General features: G+C 52.4%; 1 protein-coding gene across 7 annotated transcripts in view; it reads left to right on the forward strand.

Annotated features, from left to right (window-relative positions):
• The window catches only part of LOC130199091 (myelin transcription factor 1-like), a 33,793-nt gene that overhangs the window by 15,238 nt on the left and 3,510 nt on the right, over positions 1-15,045 (forward strand). For 3 of the 7 annotated variants that reach the window (XM_056422305.1, XM_056422306.1, XM_056422307.1), the window contains exons 10-20: positions 574-687; positions 758-966; positions 2,436-2,638; positions 3,276-3,479; positions 3,574-3,722; positions 7,830-7,892; positions 8,782-8,850; positions 9,094-9,156; positions 9,343-9,426; positions 10,070-10,291; positions 11,238-11,329. In XM_056422305.1, the coding sequence (XP_056278280.1) occupies positions 574-687; positions 758-966; positions 2,436-2,638; positions 3,276-3,479; positions 3,574-3,722; positions 7,830-7,892; positions 8,782-8,850; positions 9,094-9,156; positions 9,343-9,426; positions 10,070-10,291; positions 11,238-11,329 (1,472 nt within the window). The remainder of the gene's footprint in view (positions 1-573; positions 688-757; positions 967-2,435; positions 2,639-3,275; positions 3,480-3,573; positions 3,723-7,829; positions 7,893-8,781; positions 8,851-9,093; positions 9,157-9,342; positions 9,427-10,069; positions 10,292-11,237; positions 11,330-15,045) is intronic. The other 4 variants (XM_056422308.1, XM_056422309.1, XM_056422310.1 and 1 more) reach the window with 3 other exon arrangements.

Genomic DNA, 15,045 nt, shown 5'->3' on the forward strand with positions numbered 1-15,045 from the left:
AAGTCTTTTAGTCCTTTAGTCCTTTGGAGTTAAATCTGGAGCAGAATCTAATACACTAACACACACTGACCTCTAGGGGGCGCACTAACACCCCCAGCCTGTGCTCATAGTCACTGTGTCCCCTGTAACCATGTCCCCCCGTGTCCCCCCCGTGTCCCCCCGTATCCCCTCCGTGTCCCCCCTGTGTCCCCCCGTATCCCCTGTGTCCCCCGTATCCCCTGTGTCCCCCTGTATCCCCCGTGTCCCCTGTATCCCCCGTGTCCCCTGTGTCCCCCATTATCCCCTGTGTCCTCCCTGTATCCCCCGTATCCCCCCTGTGTCACCCCTGTGTCCCCCTGTCCCCCAGTCCCCCTGTGTCCCCCTGTCCCCCTGTATCCCCTGTGTCCCCCGTATCCCCTGTGTCCTCCTGTATCCCCCGTATCCCCTGTGTCACCCCTGTGTCCCCCGTGTCCCCCTGTCCCCTGTGTCCCCTGTATCCCCCTGTCCCCTGTGTCCTCCTGTATCCCCGTGTCCCCCCTGTGTCCTCCCTGTATCCCCCCTGTGTCCCCCCTGTGTCCCCCCGTGTCCCCTCAGCCTGTCCGGCTGTCCCATCGCTGCAGCCTCTAAGCTCAACAAGACCCAGGACAAGCAGGTCCTGCTGCAGGCGGCGCCCAGCGAGCCCTCCTCCAACTCAGACCGGGTCCTCAGGTGAGTCCTGCAGACCGGGTCACGTGACCCTGTCTGGCCGCGTCACGTGACCGTGACTCCTCCCCCTCAGGCCCATGTGCTTCGTGAAGCAGCTGGAGATCCCTCAGTACGGCAGCTACCGGCCCACCGCCGTCACCACCACGCCTAGGGCCAACCTGGCCAAGGAGCTGGAGAAGTACTCCAAGGTGTCCTTCGACTACGCCAGCTTCGACGTGCAGGTGTTCGGCAAGAGGATGCTGATCCCCAAGAACCCCGAGGGGGCCCCCAAGGCCTTCAAAGGTAAGACTCTCGTGAGACCCCCAAGGCCTTCAAAGGTAAGACTCTAGTGAGACGCCCAAGGCCTTCAAGGGTAAGACTCTAGTGAGACGCCCAAGGCCTTCAAGGGTAAGACTCTAGTGAGACGCCCAAGGCCTTCAAGGGTAAGACTCTAGTGAGACGCCCAAGGCCTTCAAGGGTAAGACTCTAGTGAGACCCCCAAGGCCTTCAAAGGTAAGACTCTCGTGAGACCCCCAAGGCCTTCAAAGGTAAGACTCTAGTGAGACGCCCAAGGCCTTCAAGGGTAAGACTCTAGTGAGACGCCCAAGGCCTTCAAGGGTAAGACTCTAGTGAGACGCCCAAGGCCTTCAAGGGTAAGACTCTAGTGAGACGCCCAAGGCCTTCAAGGGTAAGACTCTAGTGAGACGCCCAAGGCCTTCAAGGTTAAGACTCTAGTGAGACCCCCAAGGCCTTCAAGGGTAAGACTCTAGTGAGACACCCAAGGCCTTCAAGGGTAAGACTCTAGTGAGACCCCCAAGGCCTTCAAGGGTAAGACTCTAGTGAGACCCCCAAGGCCTTCAAAGGTAAGACTCTAGTGAGACCCCCAAGGCCTTCAAAGGTAAGACTCTAGTGAGACGCCCAAGGCCTTCAAGGGTAAGACTCTAGTGAGACCCCCAAGGCCTTCAAGGGTAAGACTCTAGTGAGACCCCCAAGGCCTTCAAGGGTAAGACTCTAGTGAGACCCCCAAGGCCTTCAAGGGTAAGACTCGAGTGAGACGCCCAAGGCCTTCAAGGGTAAAAATCTAGTGAGACGCCTAAGGCCTTCAAGGGTAAGACTCTAGTGAGACCCCCAAGGCCTTCAAGGGTAAGACTCTAGTGAGACCCCCAAGGCCTTCAAGGGTAAGACTCTAGTGAGACCCCCAAGGCCTTCAAGGGTAAGACTCTAGTGAGACGCCCAAGGCCTTCAAGGGTAAAACTCTAGTGAGACGCCTAAGGCCTTCAAGGGTAAGACTCTAGTGAGACGCCCAAGGCCTTCAAGGGTAAGACTCGAGTGAGACGCCCAAGGCCTTCAAGGGTAAGACTCTAGTGAGACCCCCAAGGCCTTCAAGGGTAAGACTCTAGTGAGACGCCCAAGGCCTTCAAGGGTAAAACTCTAGTGAGACGCCTAAGGCCTTCAAGGGTAAGACTCTAGTGAGACCCCCAAGGCCTTCTTCTTCTTCTTCTTCTTCTTCTTCTTCTTCATTGAGGATGAAGCTGATTGGTTAGGTGTCTCAGTGGTCCCACTGGCTCTGGTCCAGGTGTGTCTGGGTAGTCCTTAAAGCCACGCCCCTTAAATATGTTGGTTACACATGGAGCATGAAGAGCCATGTTGACTGTAACTGTATATTTATATATTTAATATATGTATATATTTATATATATATATGTATATATATAAATATATATTTATATATGTATATATTTATATATATTTAATATGTGGTCCCTCCTCAGCCAAGGCCTTCCCCAAGGCCTCGTCGCCCAGCCACAGCGTGTCCGGAGGCTTCTCCGTGAGCGCCTCGTCCTCCAGCAGCTACGACTACAGCCAGGACGCCGAGGCGGCCCACATGGCGGCGACCGCCATCCTCAACCTGTCCACGCGCTGCTGGGAGAGACCCGAGACCATCAGCACCAAGCCCCGGGAGCCCAGCTCCAAGGTAGACCCGCTGCACGTAGACCCGCTGCACATAGACCAGCTACACATAGACCCGCTGCACGTAGACCCGCTGCACGTAGACCAGCTGCACGTAGACCAGCTGCACGTAGACCCGCTGCACGTAGACCAGCTGCACGTAGACCCGCTGCACGTAGACCAGCTGCACGTAGACCCGCTGCACGTAGACCAGCTGCACGTAGACCCGCTGCACGTAGACCAGCTGCACGTAGACCAGCTGCACGTAGACCAGCTGCACGTAGACCAGCTGCACGTAGACCAGCTGCATGTAGACCAGCTGCACGTAGACCAGCTGCATGTAGACCAGCTGCATGTAGACCAGCTGCACGTAGACCAGCTGCACGTAGACCCGCTGCACGTAGACCAGCTGTACGTAGACCAGCTGCACGTAGACCCGCAGCACGCTGCTCCTGGATATGTATATAAATATATATATATACATATTTATATATATATGGATATATATATATTTATATATATACACATGTATTTATATTTATATATATAAATATATATATATATAAAGATATATTTATATATATAAATGTATAATATATATATATATAAATATACATATCTATCTGTGACGTTGCTCACCGCGTCTGAACGTGACCCTCCAGGAGTCGGACATCGAGGTGGACGAGAACGGCACGTTGGACCTTAGCATGAAGAAGACCAAGAAGGAGGGCGTGCAGCCTCCAGAGCCTTCGTCGTCCTCTCAACACGTCGGCGCCGCGCTGTCTCAGGGCCACGCTCAGCCGGAGTGGGAGGAGCCTCTGGACTTCACTAAGTCAAGTGGAGTGAAAGAGGAAGACCATGAAGAGGTACACACTGCCCCCCCCCCCGCGGTGAGAAGAACCAGACCCCTACCAGCGGAGCCAATGACAGCGCTTGTTTCCCCCATGTGTCTTCCTCCAGGTGGAGTTCACGGCTCCGTCATACACCTCTTCTGACGGAGAGGAAGAGGACCAGGAGAACCTGGAGGACAGGAAGTACCCCGGGGAGGTCACCACGGGCAGCTTCAAGGTCAAGTTCCAGCCCAAGGACAGCAAGAAGGAGATTCTGATGTAAGTCACAGCGCTCAGCACACAGCCAATCAGCACACAGCCAATCAGCACACAGCCAATCAACACACAGCCAATCAGCACACATCCAATCAGCACACAGCCAATCAATCAGCACACAGCCAATCAACACACAGCCAATCAGTACACAGCCAATCAGTACACAGCCAATCAACACACAGCCAATCAGCACACAGCCAATCAGCACACAGCCAATCAACACACAGCCAATCAGCAAACAGCCAATCAGTACACAGCCAATCAACACACAACCAATCAGCACACAGCCAATCAGTACACAGCCAATCAGCACACAGCCAATCAGCACACAGCCAATCAGCACGCAGCCAATCAACACACAGCCAATCAGCACACAGCCAATCAACACACAGCCAATCAGCAAACAGCCAATCAACACACAGCCAATCAGCAAACAGCCAATCAACACACAGCCAATCAGCACACAGCCAATCAACACACAGCCAATTAAAACACAGCCAATTAACACACAGACAATCAGCACACAGCCAATCAGCACACAGCCAATCAACACACAGCCAATCAACACACAGCCAATTAACACACAGCCAATCAACACACAGCCAATTAACCAACACAGCCGATTAACACACAACCAATTAACACACAGCCAATTAACACACAGCCAATCAGCACACAGCCAATTAACACACATCCAATTAACACACAACCAATCAACACACAGCCAATTAACACACATCCAATCAACACACAGCCAATCAACACACAGCCAATTCACCAACACAGCCAATTAACACACCGCCAATCAACACACAGCCAATTAACACAGAGCCAATCAACACACAGCCAATTAACACAGAGCCAATCAACACACAGCCAATTAACACACAGCCAATCAGCACACAGCCAATCAGCACACAGCCAATCAGCACACAGCAGGAAGTTATTATATAATAATATTATTATATATTAATATTCTTTCATCCCACACATTGCTCTGATTGGCTGCTACTTGGTGCCTTCTACATTCCTCTGCCTCTGATTGGCTGCTGTCAGGTTAGCAGCTGATTGGCTGAAGGTTGCTGGTGATGAACTCTTTCTCCTCACGTTCTACTTCCTGATTCTGGGAGACGTTGCTCTGCTTTCAGAGGTTTTAATGTTCATGTGGATTCGTCGTGACATGAGATGTTAAATGTTAATACGGAACATTCATGAACTAAATGGTTGCAACCCCCTGCAGACGAATACTAAACTTTACTGAGCTCCAGACCTTCAGACGTGGTCTCAGAACCTGGAGGTCTCAGTCATGTGACGTCCACCTGCCAATCAGCCCCGTCCACCATGACGCTGAAGCCTCGCTGTGGTTCCTCTGAACGCTGTGTTCACGCCACATGAGAGTTACTATGAATAACTGGAGACATCGTGTTGTCCTGGGGGTCTCTGAGTGTCTCCTGGGGGGTCTCTGAGTGTCTCCTGGAGGTCTCTGAGTGTCTCCTGGAGGTCTCTGAGTGTCTCCTGGAGGTCTCTGAGTGTCTCCTGGGGGTCTCTGAGTGTCTCCTGGGGGTCTCTGAGTGTCTCCTGGAGGTCTCTGAGTGTCTCCTGGAGGTCTCTGAGTGTCTCCTGGGGGTCTCTGAGTGTCTCCTGGAGGTCTCTGAGTGTCTCCTGGAGGTCTCTGAGTGTCTCCTGGGGGTCTCTGAGTGTCTCCTGGAGGTCTCTGAGTGTCTCCTGGGGTCTCAGAGTGTCTCCTGGAGGTCTCTGAGTGTCTCCTGGAGGTCTCTGAGTGTCTCCTGGGGGTCTCTGAGTGTCTCCTGGAGGTCTCTGAGTGTCTCCTGGGGGTCTCTGAGTGTCTCCTGGAGGTCTCTGAGTGTCTCCTGGGGGTCTCTGAGTGTCTCCTGGAGGTCTCTGAGTGTCTCCTGGGGGTCTCTGAGTGTCTCCTGGAGGTCTCTGAGTGTCTCCTGGAGGTCTCTGAGTGTCTCCTGGGGGTCTCTGAGTGTCTCCTGGAGGTCTCTGAGTGTCTCCTGGGGGTCTCTGAGTGTCTCCTGGAGGTCTCTGAGTGTCTCCTGGAGGTCTCTGAGTGTCTCCTGGCATCAGGGCCTCCACAGTCAGGTCATCATGAAGGGAAACACGTTATGATGTATTCATGTCAACGTGAAACTAAAATAATACAGGAGCCCAAATATGGACTCATATGAGTCCATTACTACAGATAATGAAACCCTATCTGACAGTTCATGTTGAATTAAACCAAAATGTGATGAACACTAAGCTCCACCATCCAGCCCCGAGACGCCAGCACAGCGTCAGGGACAGGGTCAGGTCAGGGACAGGTCAGCGTCAGGGTCAGGTCAGGTCAGGGACAGGTCAGCGTCAGGTCAGGTCAGGGTCAGGTCAGGGACAGGGTCAGGGACAGGTCAGGGTCAGGTCAGGGTCAGGTCAGGGTCAGGTCAGCGTCAGGTCAGGGTCAGGTCAGGGTCAGGTCAGGGACGGGTCAGGTCAGCATCAGGTCAGGGTCAGGGACAGGGTCAGGGACAGTTCAGCATCAGGGACAGGGTCAGGGACAGGTCAGCATCAGGGACGGGTCAGGTCAGGGACAGGTCAGCATCAGGTCAGGGTCAGGGACAGGTCAGCGTCAGGGACAGGGTCAGGTCAGGGACAGGGACAGACTCAGGTCAGGGACAGGTCAGCGTCAGGTCAGGGACAGGTCAGGGTCAGGGACAGGGTCAGGGACAGGTCAGCATCAGGGTCAGGTCAGGGTCAGGTCAGGGTCAGGGACAGGTCAGCGTCAGGTCAGGGACAGGTCAGCGTCAGGTCAGGGTCAGGTCAGGGACAGGGTCAGGGACAGGGTCAGGTCAGGGACAGGTCAGCATCAGGTCAGGGTCAGGGACAGGGTCAGGGACAGGGACAGGGACAGGTCAGCGTCAGGTCAGCTTCAGGGACAGGTCAGGGTCAGGTCAGCTTCAGGGACAGGGACAGGTCAGCGTCAGGGACAGGGTCAGGTCAGGGTCAGGGTCAGGGACAGGTCAGGGTCAGGTCAGCATCAGGGACAGGTCAGCCAGGTCAGGTCAGGGGACAGGTCAGGGTCAGGTCAGGGACGGGCCAGGGTCAGGGACGGGGTCAGGGACAGTTCAGCATCAGGGACAGGGTCAGGGACAGGTCAGCATCAGGGACGGGTCAGGTCAGGGACAGGTCAGCATCAGGTCAGGGTCAGGGACAGGTCAGGGACAGGGTCAGGTCAGGGACAGGGACAGACTCAGGTCAGGGACAGGTCAGCGTCAGGTCAGGGACAGGTCAGGTCAGGGTCAGGGACAGGGTCAGGTCAGGTCAGGGTCAGGGACAGGTCAGCGTCAGGTCAGGGACAGGTCAGCGTCAGGTCAGGGTCAGGTCAGGGACAGGGTCAGGGACAGGGTCAGGTCAGGGACAGGTCAGCATCAGGTCAGGGTCAGGGACAGGGTCAGGGACAGGGACAGGGACAGGTCAGCGTCAGGTCAGCTTCAGGGACAGGTCAGGGTCAGGTCAGCTTCAGGGACAGGGACAGGTCAGCGTCAGGGACAGGGTCAGGTCAGGGTCAGGGTCAGGGACAGGTCAGGGTCAGGTCAGCATCAGGGACAGGTCAGCGTCAGGGTCAGGTCAGGGACAGGTCAGGGTCAGGTCAGGGACAGGTCAGGGTCAGGTCAGGGTCAGGTCAGCGTCAGGGACAGGTCAGGTCAGGGTCAGGTCAGCGTCAGGGTCAGGGTCAGGTCAGCGTCAGGGTCAGGTCAGGGACAGGGACAGGTCAGCATCAGGGACAGGGTCAGGTCAGGGCCAGGGACAGGGTCAGGTCAGGGTCAGGTCAGGGCCAGGGTCAGGGACAGCGTCAGGTCAGGGTCAGGTCAGGTCAGGGACAGGTCAGCGTCAGGTCAGGGTCAGGTCAGGGTCAGGTCAGGGTTAGGGTCAGGTCAGCGTCAGGTCAGGGACAGGGTCAGGTCAGCGTCAGGTCAGGGTTAGGGTCAGGTCAGGGTCAGCTTCAGGTCAGGTCAGCTTCAGGGTCAGGTCAGGGTCAGGTCACATGGGCCTAGTGGTCTCGGGGTGTGAGCGTCCCCCAGTGGACTGATGTGTGTGTCTTGGCCGTAGATGTCCCACCCCGGGCTGCGATGGCAGTGGACACATCACGGGCAACTACGCCTCCCACCGAAGGTAAGACCTGCACCGAGACCACGCGGCCAGCGGCTCGCCGTCCGCGGAGCAGCGCACGGGTCTGATGAGTCCGACCGGGCCGGTTCGGAGGGAGGGAAGGGGGCGGGGCTCGTGCATCTGATCCATTTCCTCCACTCGTTTGTGGAAACTCTGGAAGGAATGATCGACACGAGCCTCCGGCCTCCGCCTCCCTCCCGGAGGACTCGGCAGCCGTGTCCTGCTGTGAGGACGAGCAGGACGAGCTCACCGAGGCCTCAGAGACACGCCCACGCGCCGCAGAGCCACTGTCGTGCTCAAACCGGCCACGAGGAGGCCGAATGTGCAGCTGTGTTAAGTACAATATGTTGGAAGTTGAAAAGCTGGTGGATAAGAGCATAGACTTGTGCCTCTCTGCAGACACCAGGGCCTGAACAGAGACGTGTTGGATCACTGGTCATGTCTTCATATCAAACCAAACCCTCACTTTGAGCTCACGCCTCCACATTGAGCATGGACCTGATGTCTGTGAGTCCAGGTGCCTGAGCGGCCGCGCCCTCAGCAACACGTCAGGGACACGAAGGCGTCTCCACACGTCACCGCGTGGACACACACAGGCCCTTCGAGTGGCTGAGGCCCGTTAAACCAGGCCTCCAGTGGGAGGAGCACCATGAAGCGATGATGTCATCAGAGCTAGAGAGGCCTTTCCAATCCATCTTCACACACACACACATTACTCTTCCTCTCCTCCACCACTGTAGACCAGTCCAGTAGCTCCTGTCCTCCCTGTGTGTGTGCTGCCCAGTCCGGTCCTGGTCTCGTCCAGTTCTGGTTCTGGCTCTCTCCTTCACTCATACTCAGACGTCCTGTTCTCGGTCTGGTTTCTGACGCTCTCTCTCTAACTATCTTCCAGTCTGTCAGGCTGTCCTCTTGCTGATAAATCACTTCGGACCCTCATGGCTGCCCACACAGCTGAACTAAAGTATGTGTGCTTTCTCCTGTCTCTCACCTCCAACATGTTCACTGAGCACTCTGCAGCAGCGCTCTCCTCTCACACCAGATAGATCAGTCTCAGTCAGTCATGATGAAGTCCAATAAGCACAAAAATCAGAAAGAAACCCCAAAACAATGAGCCCAGATTGCTTAGAGAACCAGCTGCTGTGTGCCTGTCGGTCGGCCGGTGGCGGCGGCGTGACGAGTGACGGAGCGTCTGTGTGTGTCTCAGGTGTCCCACGCCGGGCTGCGACGGGTCGGGCCACATCACGGGGAACTACGCCTCGCACCGCAGGTAGGAGCTCCGTCACGTGCCGCATGCACCCTGTGTCTGCGCAGACGGGTAGCGTCTGCTGCAGCCTCTGTCTGCGCAGACTGAAGGTAGAGCAGACTGGAGGTGCAGCAGACGGGTCCTTTCTGCTGCACCTCCAGTCTGCGCAGACGGGCTCTGTGATTGGTCCTCTCGGATCCTCCCCTCTAGCCTCTCCGGATGCCCTCGAGCCAAGAAGGGCGGAGTCAAATTAACCCCCACCAAGGACGACAAGGAGGACTCTGAGCTCTTGAGGTGAGCGCCGGCAGCTGATTGGCTCCTGAGACCGAGCATGACATAACGTTAGAACACGAACAAAGATGAACTTATTGTGGTCTGTAAATGTGTATAAAGAAGTTTAATGAACTCTTTTATGGATGTTCACGTGATGAAGCGTCTCCTGTGGACCCGTCTGGTCATATAGAATAGGCTCCAGGGGGAGGAGCCTCTTCTATACGACCAGACGGGTTGTATAGAAGAGTCTCGAGGAGAATTACTTACTTACTTACTTACTTACTTACATACTTATTTACTTACTTACTTCATTACTCACATACTTACATGCTTACATACTTACTCACTTACTCACATACTTACTCACTTACTCACATACTTACTCACTTACTCACATACTTACATACTTACTCACATACCTACATACTTACTTACATACTTACTCACTTACATACTTACTCACATACTGACATAATTACTCACATACTTGCATACTTACATACTCACATACTTACTTGCATACTTGCTCCAGACGGGTCGTATAGAAGAGGCTCCAGGAGAAGGAGCCTCTTCTATACGACCCGTCTAGGTTGTATAGAAGAGGCCCCTCCCCCTGGAGCCTCAGGTCCAATCCGTGAGTCTCCCCCCCCCTCCCCCCCTCCAGGTGTCCGGTCCCCGGCTGCGACAGCCTGGGTCACATCAGTGGGAAGTACGCCACGCACCGCAGCGCCTACGGCTGCCCGCTGGCCGCCCGCCGCCAGAAGGAGGGCCTCCTGAACGGGACCCCCTTCTCCTGGAAGGCCTTCAAGACCGAGGGCCCAACCTGCCCCACGCCGGGCTGCGACGGCTCGGGCCACGCCAACGGCAGCTTCCTGACGCACCGCAGGTACCGGGCCCGCGTGACGGTCTCATGTTACCGGGCCACAGAGCTCTAACCCTCTGATGCCCCAGAGCTCTAACCCTCTGATGCCACAGAGCTCTAACCCTCTGATGCCCCAGAGCTCTAACCCTCTGATGCCCCAGAGCTCTAACCTCTGATGCCACAGAGCTCTAACCCTCTGATGCCCCAGAGCTCTAACCCTCTGATGCCACAGAGCTCTAACCCTCTGATGCCCCAGAGCTCTAACCCTCTGATGCCCCAGAGCTCTAACCCTCTGATGCCCCAGAGCTCTAACCCTCTGATGCCACAGAGCTCTAACCCTCTGATGCCACAGAGCTCTAACCCTCTGATGCCACAGAGCTCTAACCCTCTGATGCCACAGAGCTCTAACCCTCTGATGCCCCAGAGCTCTAACCCTCTGATGCCCCAGAGCTCTAACCCTCTGATGCCACAGAGCTCTAACCTCTGATGCCCCAGAGCTCTAACCTCTGATGCCACAGAGCTCTAACCCTCTGATGCCCCAGAGCTCTAACCCTCTGATGCCCCAGAGCTCTAACCCTCTGATGCCACAGAGCTCTAACCCTCTGATGCCACAGAGCTCTAACCTCTGATGCCCCAGAGCTCTAACCTCTGATGCCACAGAGCTCTAACCTCTGATGCCAGAGCTCTAACCTCTGATGCCCCAGAGCTCTAACCCTCTGATGCCCCAGAGCTCTAACCCTCTGATGCCCCAGAGCTCTAACCCTCTGATGCCACAGAGCTCTAACCCTCTGATGCCACAGAGCTCTAACCCTCTGATGCCCCAGAGCTCTAACCCTCTGATGCCCCAGAGCTCTAACCCTCTGATGCCACAGAGCTCTAACCCTCTGATGCCACAGAGCTCTAACCCTCTGATGCCACAGAGCTCTAACCCTCTGATGCCACAGAGCTCTAACCCTCTGATGCCCCGCAGCCTGTCCGGATGCCCCAGAGCCACGGCCAACAAGAAGAGGACCAAGTTCCCCGGAGACGAGTACCTCACGGCCAAGTTCAGGGCCAGCGACGGTGAGACCGGAGCGAGACCCGAGTGATGTGACCCCATGAGGACAGGGGGGGGGGGGGGGGGCAGGGACACACACTGCATCCTCCTGGGATTATTTACTGTGTGATTACCTTTCAATATATGTTTACCTACATATATGTAATAACAATATATGAGCTATATATATATATATATACATATATATAATAACAGTATATAAGCAATATACATATATATATATGTACATGTAGATATAACTATATAAGCAATCTATATACACTACCGTTCAAAAGTTTGGGATCACCCAGACAATTTCGTGTCTTCCATGAAAACTCACACTTTTATTTATCAAATGAGTTGCAAAATGTATAGAAAATATAGTCAAGACATTGACAAGGTTATAAATAATGATTTGTATTTGAAGTATTAATTTTTTTCTTCAAACTTTGCTTTCGTCAAAGAATGCTCCTTTTGCAGCAATTCCAGCATTGCAGACCTTTGGCATTCTAGCTGTTAATTTGTTGAGGTAATCTGTTGACATGTCACCCCACGCTTCCTGAAGCACCTCCACCAGTTGGATTGGCTTGATGGGCACTTCTTGCGGACCATACGGTCAAGCTGCTCCCACAACAGCTCAATGGTTGAGATCTGGTGACTGGCCACTCCATTACAGACAGCAAGCTGCCTGCTTCTTCCCTCAAGAGTTCTTGCACAATGTGGAGGTGTGCTTTGGGTCATTGTCCTGTTGGAGGAGGACATTGGCTCCAATCAAGCGCTGCCCACAGGGCATGGCGTTGCAAAATGGAGTGATAGCCTTCCTTATTTAAAATCCCTTTTACCTGGTACAAATGTCCCACTTTCCCAGCACCAAAGCAGCCCCAGACCATCACATGACCTCCACCATGCTTGACAGATGGTGTCAGGCACTCTTCCAGCATCTTTTCACCTGTTCTGCGTCTCACAAATGTTCTTCTGTGTGATCCAAACACCTCAAACTTGGATTCATCTGTCCAGAACACCTTTTCCAATCTTCCTCTGTCCAATGCCTGTGTTCTTTTGCCCATACCAATCTTTTCTTTTGATTGGCCAGTCTCAGATATGGCTTTTTCTTTGCCACTCTGCCTAGAAGGCCAGCATCCCGGAGTCGCCTCTTCACTGTCGACGTTGACACTGGCGTTTTGCGGGTACCATTTAAAGAAGCTGCCAGTTGAGGACCTGTGAGGCGTCTATTTCTCAAACTAGAGACTCTAATGTACTTGTCTTCTTGCTGTCGAGGTGGTGCCCAGCGAATAATGTGGGCTACGTAGACAACTGGAAGACTTTCTGGGGAAAACCTGATCTGATGAGGAGAGACGGCATTCATCCCACGTTGGACGGAGCGCGTCTCATTTCTGCGAATATGACCAAGTTGATCACCGGACTTAATCTATGACAACCCAGGGTTCAGATCAGGAACTGGGAGCAGAGTTGTAGTTTAACACCCTTCTCTGCTCTTCCATTCGAGCAGTTACCCACCCTTGACTTTAGAGTAGAGACTGTGTCTGTCCCACGGCCACTTCAATTAAATAAATCAAAAGTAAGCAGAAGAGGAGTCGTACACAATAACCTTATACAAGTTAACACAATTATTTCAGCAGTGCAACAAAATAGGTCTATTAAATGTGGTCTCCTAAATATTCGATCTCTGTCATCTAAAGCTGTGTTACTGAATGATTTAATATCAGATAATCACATTGATTTATGTTGCCTAACTGAAACCTGGCTGAGCCATGAAGAATATGTCTGCCTGAATGAATCGACTCCTCCAAGTCATATTAATACTCACATTCCTCGAGGCACCGGTCGAGGAGGTGGAGTAGCAGCCATCTTTGAATCGAGCCTATTAATTAATCCTCAACCAAAATTACACTACACCTCATTTGAAAGCCTTGTTCTTAGTCTTTCACATCCAACCTGGAAAACACTACAGCCAATTCGATTTGTGATTCTGTACCGCCACCAGGTCCATATTCAGAGTTTATATCTGAATTCTCAGAATTTATATCAAGTTTGGTTCTTAAAACCGATAAAGTTATTATTGTTGGAGATTTTAATATCCATGTGGATGTTGATAATGATTGCCTTAGTGCTGCATTCATCTCCTTGTTGGACTCGATTGGCTTCTGTCAGAGAGTACAGAAACCCACTCACAGCTTTGGCCACACGCTTGATCTTGTTCTTACTTATGGCGTTGACATTGAGCATTTGAACGTCTTCCCACAGAATCCTCTTCTGTCAGACCACAACCTCATAACTTTTGAATTTATACTACCGGAGTGTACTCCGTTAGTCAAAAGTTTCTACACCAGATGTCTAACTGACAGTGCTGTAGCTAAATTTAAAGAAGCGATTCCTTCTGTATTTGATTCGATACCACGTCTCAATATAACAGAGGACTCCTGGTCTAACTTTAGTCCGTCCCAGATTGATCATCTTGTTGACAGTGCCATAGGCTCTCTGAGAATGACACTGGACTCGATAGCCCTCTGAAGAAGAAGACAGTGAGGAAGAGGAGGTTTGCTCCTGGTATAACCCTCAGACCCGCAAACTGAAGCAACGTCACGAAAGCTTGAACGCATATGGCGTTCAACTAATCTCAAGAATCCCGCTTAGTTTGGCGAGATAGTCTTAAAACATATAAGAAGGCCCTCCGTAATGCCAGAGCAGCCTATTACTCATCAATAATAGAAAAATAAAACAACCCCAGGTTTCTCTTCAGCACTGTAGCCAGGCTGACAGAGAGTCACAGCTCTGTGGAGCCGAGCATTCCTATAAACCTTAGTGGTAATGACTTTATGAACTTCTTTAATGAAAAGATTTTAACTATTAGGGACAAGATTAATAATCTCTTGCCCATAACCAGTGCCAATCTGTCCTCAAGTGGAATGGCCTTGGAAACCGCTGTATGCCCTGGTGTATATTTGGAGGGATTTTCTCCTATCAACCGTGACCAATTATCTTCAACGGTTTCTACTTCGAACACGTCTACCTGTCTCTTGGACCCCATCCCGACGAGGCTGCTTAAAGACATTTTGCCTTTAATTGGCGGCTCTCTATTAGATATTATCAATGTGTCTCTGCTAACAGGCCACGTACCACACTCCTTCAAGGTGGCTGTTATTAAACCTCTCCTGAAGAAGCCCACTCTGGATCCAGAGGTGTTGGCTAACTACAGACCGATCTCTAACCTCGCCTTCCTCTCCAAGATCCTTGAGAAAGTGGTCGCAAATCAGTTGTGCGACTTTCTACATCATAATAGTTTATTTGAGAAATTTCAATCAGGATTTAGAAAACACCACAGCACCGAGACGGCACTGGTGAAAATTACAAATGACCTCTTAATGGCAGCAGATAAAGGACTCCTCTCTGTCCTGGTCTTGTTAGACCTTAGTGCTGCATTCGACACCATTGACCATGACATCCTGTTACAGAGACTGGAGCAGTCGATTGGCATTTCAGGCACGGCACTAATTTGGTTTAAATCCTATTTATCAGATCGATCTCAGTTTGTATTTGTAAACGATGACGCCGATAACCACCAACGTTAATCACGGAGTTCCACAAGGTTCTGTGCTTGGACCAATTTTATTTACCTTATACATGCTTCCTTTGGGCAATATTATCAGGAAACACTCCATAAACTTTCATTGTTATGCAGATGACACTCAACTATATTTATCGATAAAACCAGAGGAGAGCA

The sequence above is a fragment of the Pseudoliparis swirei genome, chromosome 9 (genome assembly GCF_029220125.1).
Source record: "Pseudoliparis swirei isolate HS2019 ecotype Mariana Trench chromosome 9, NWPU_hadal_v1, whole genome shotgun sequence".
In the NCBI taxonomy this organism is placed as follows: Eukaryota; Metazoa; Chordata; class Actinopteri; order Perciformes; family Liparidae; genus Pseudoliparis; species Pseudoliparis swirei.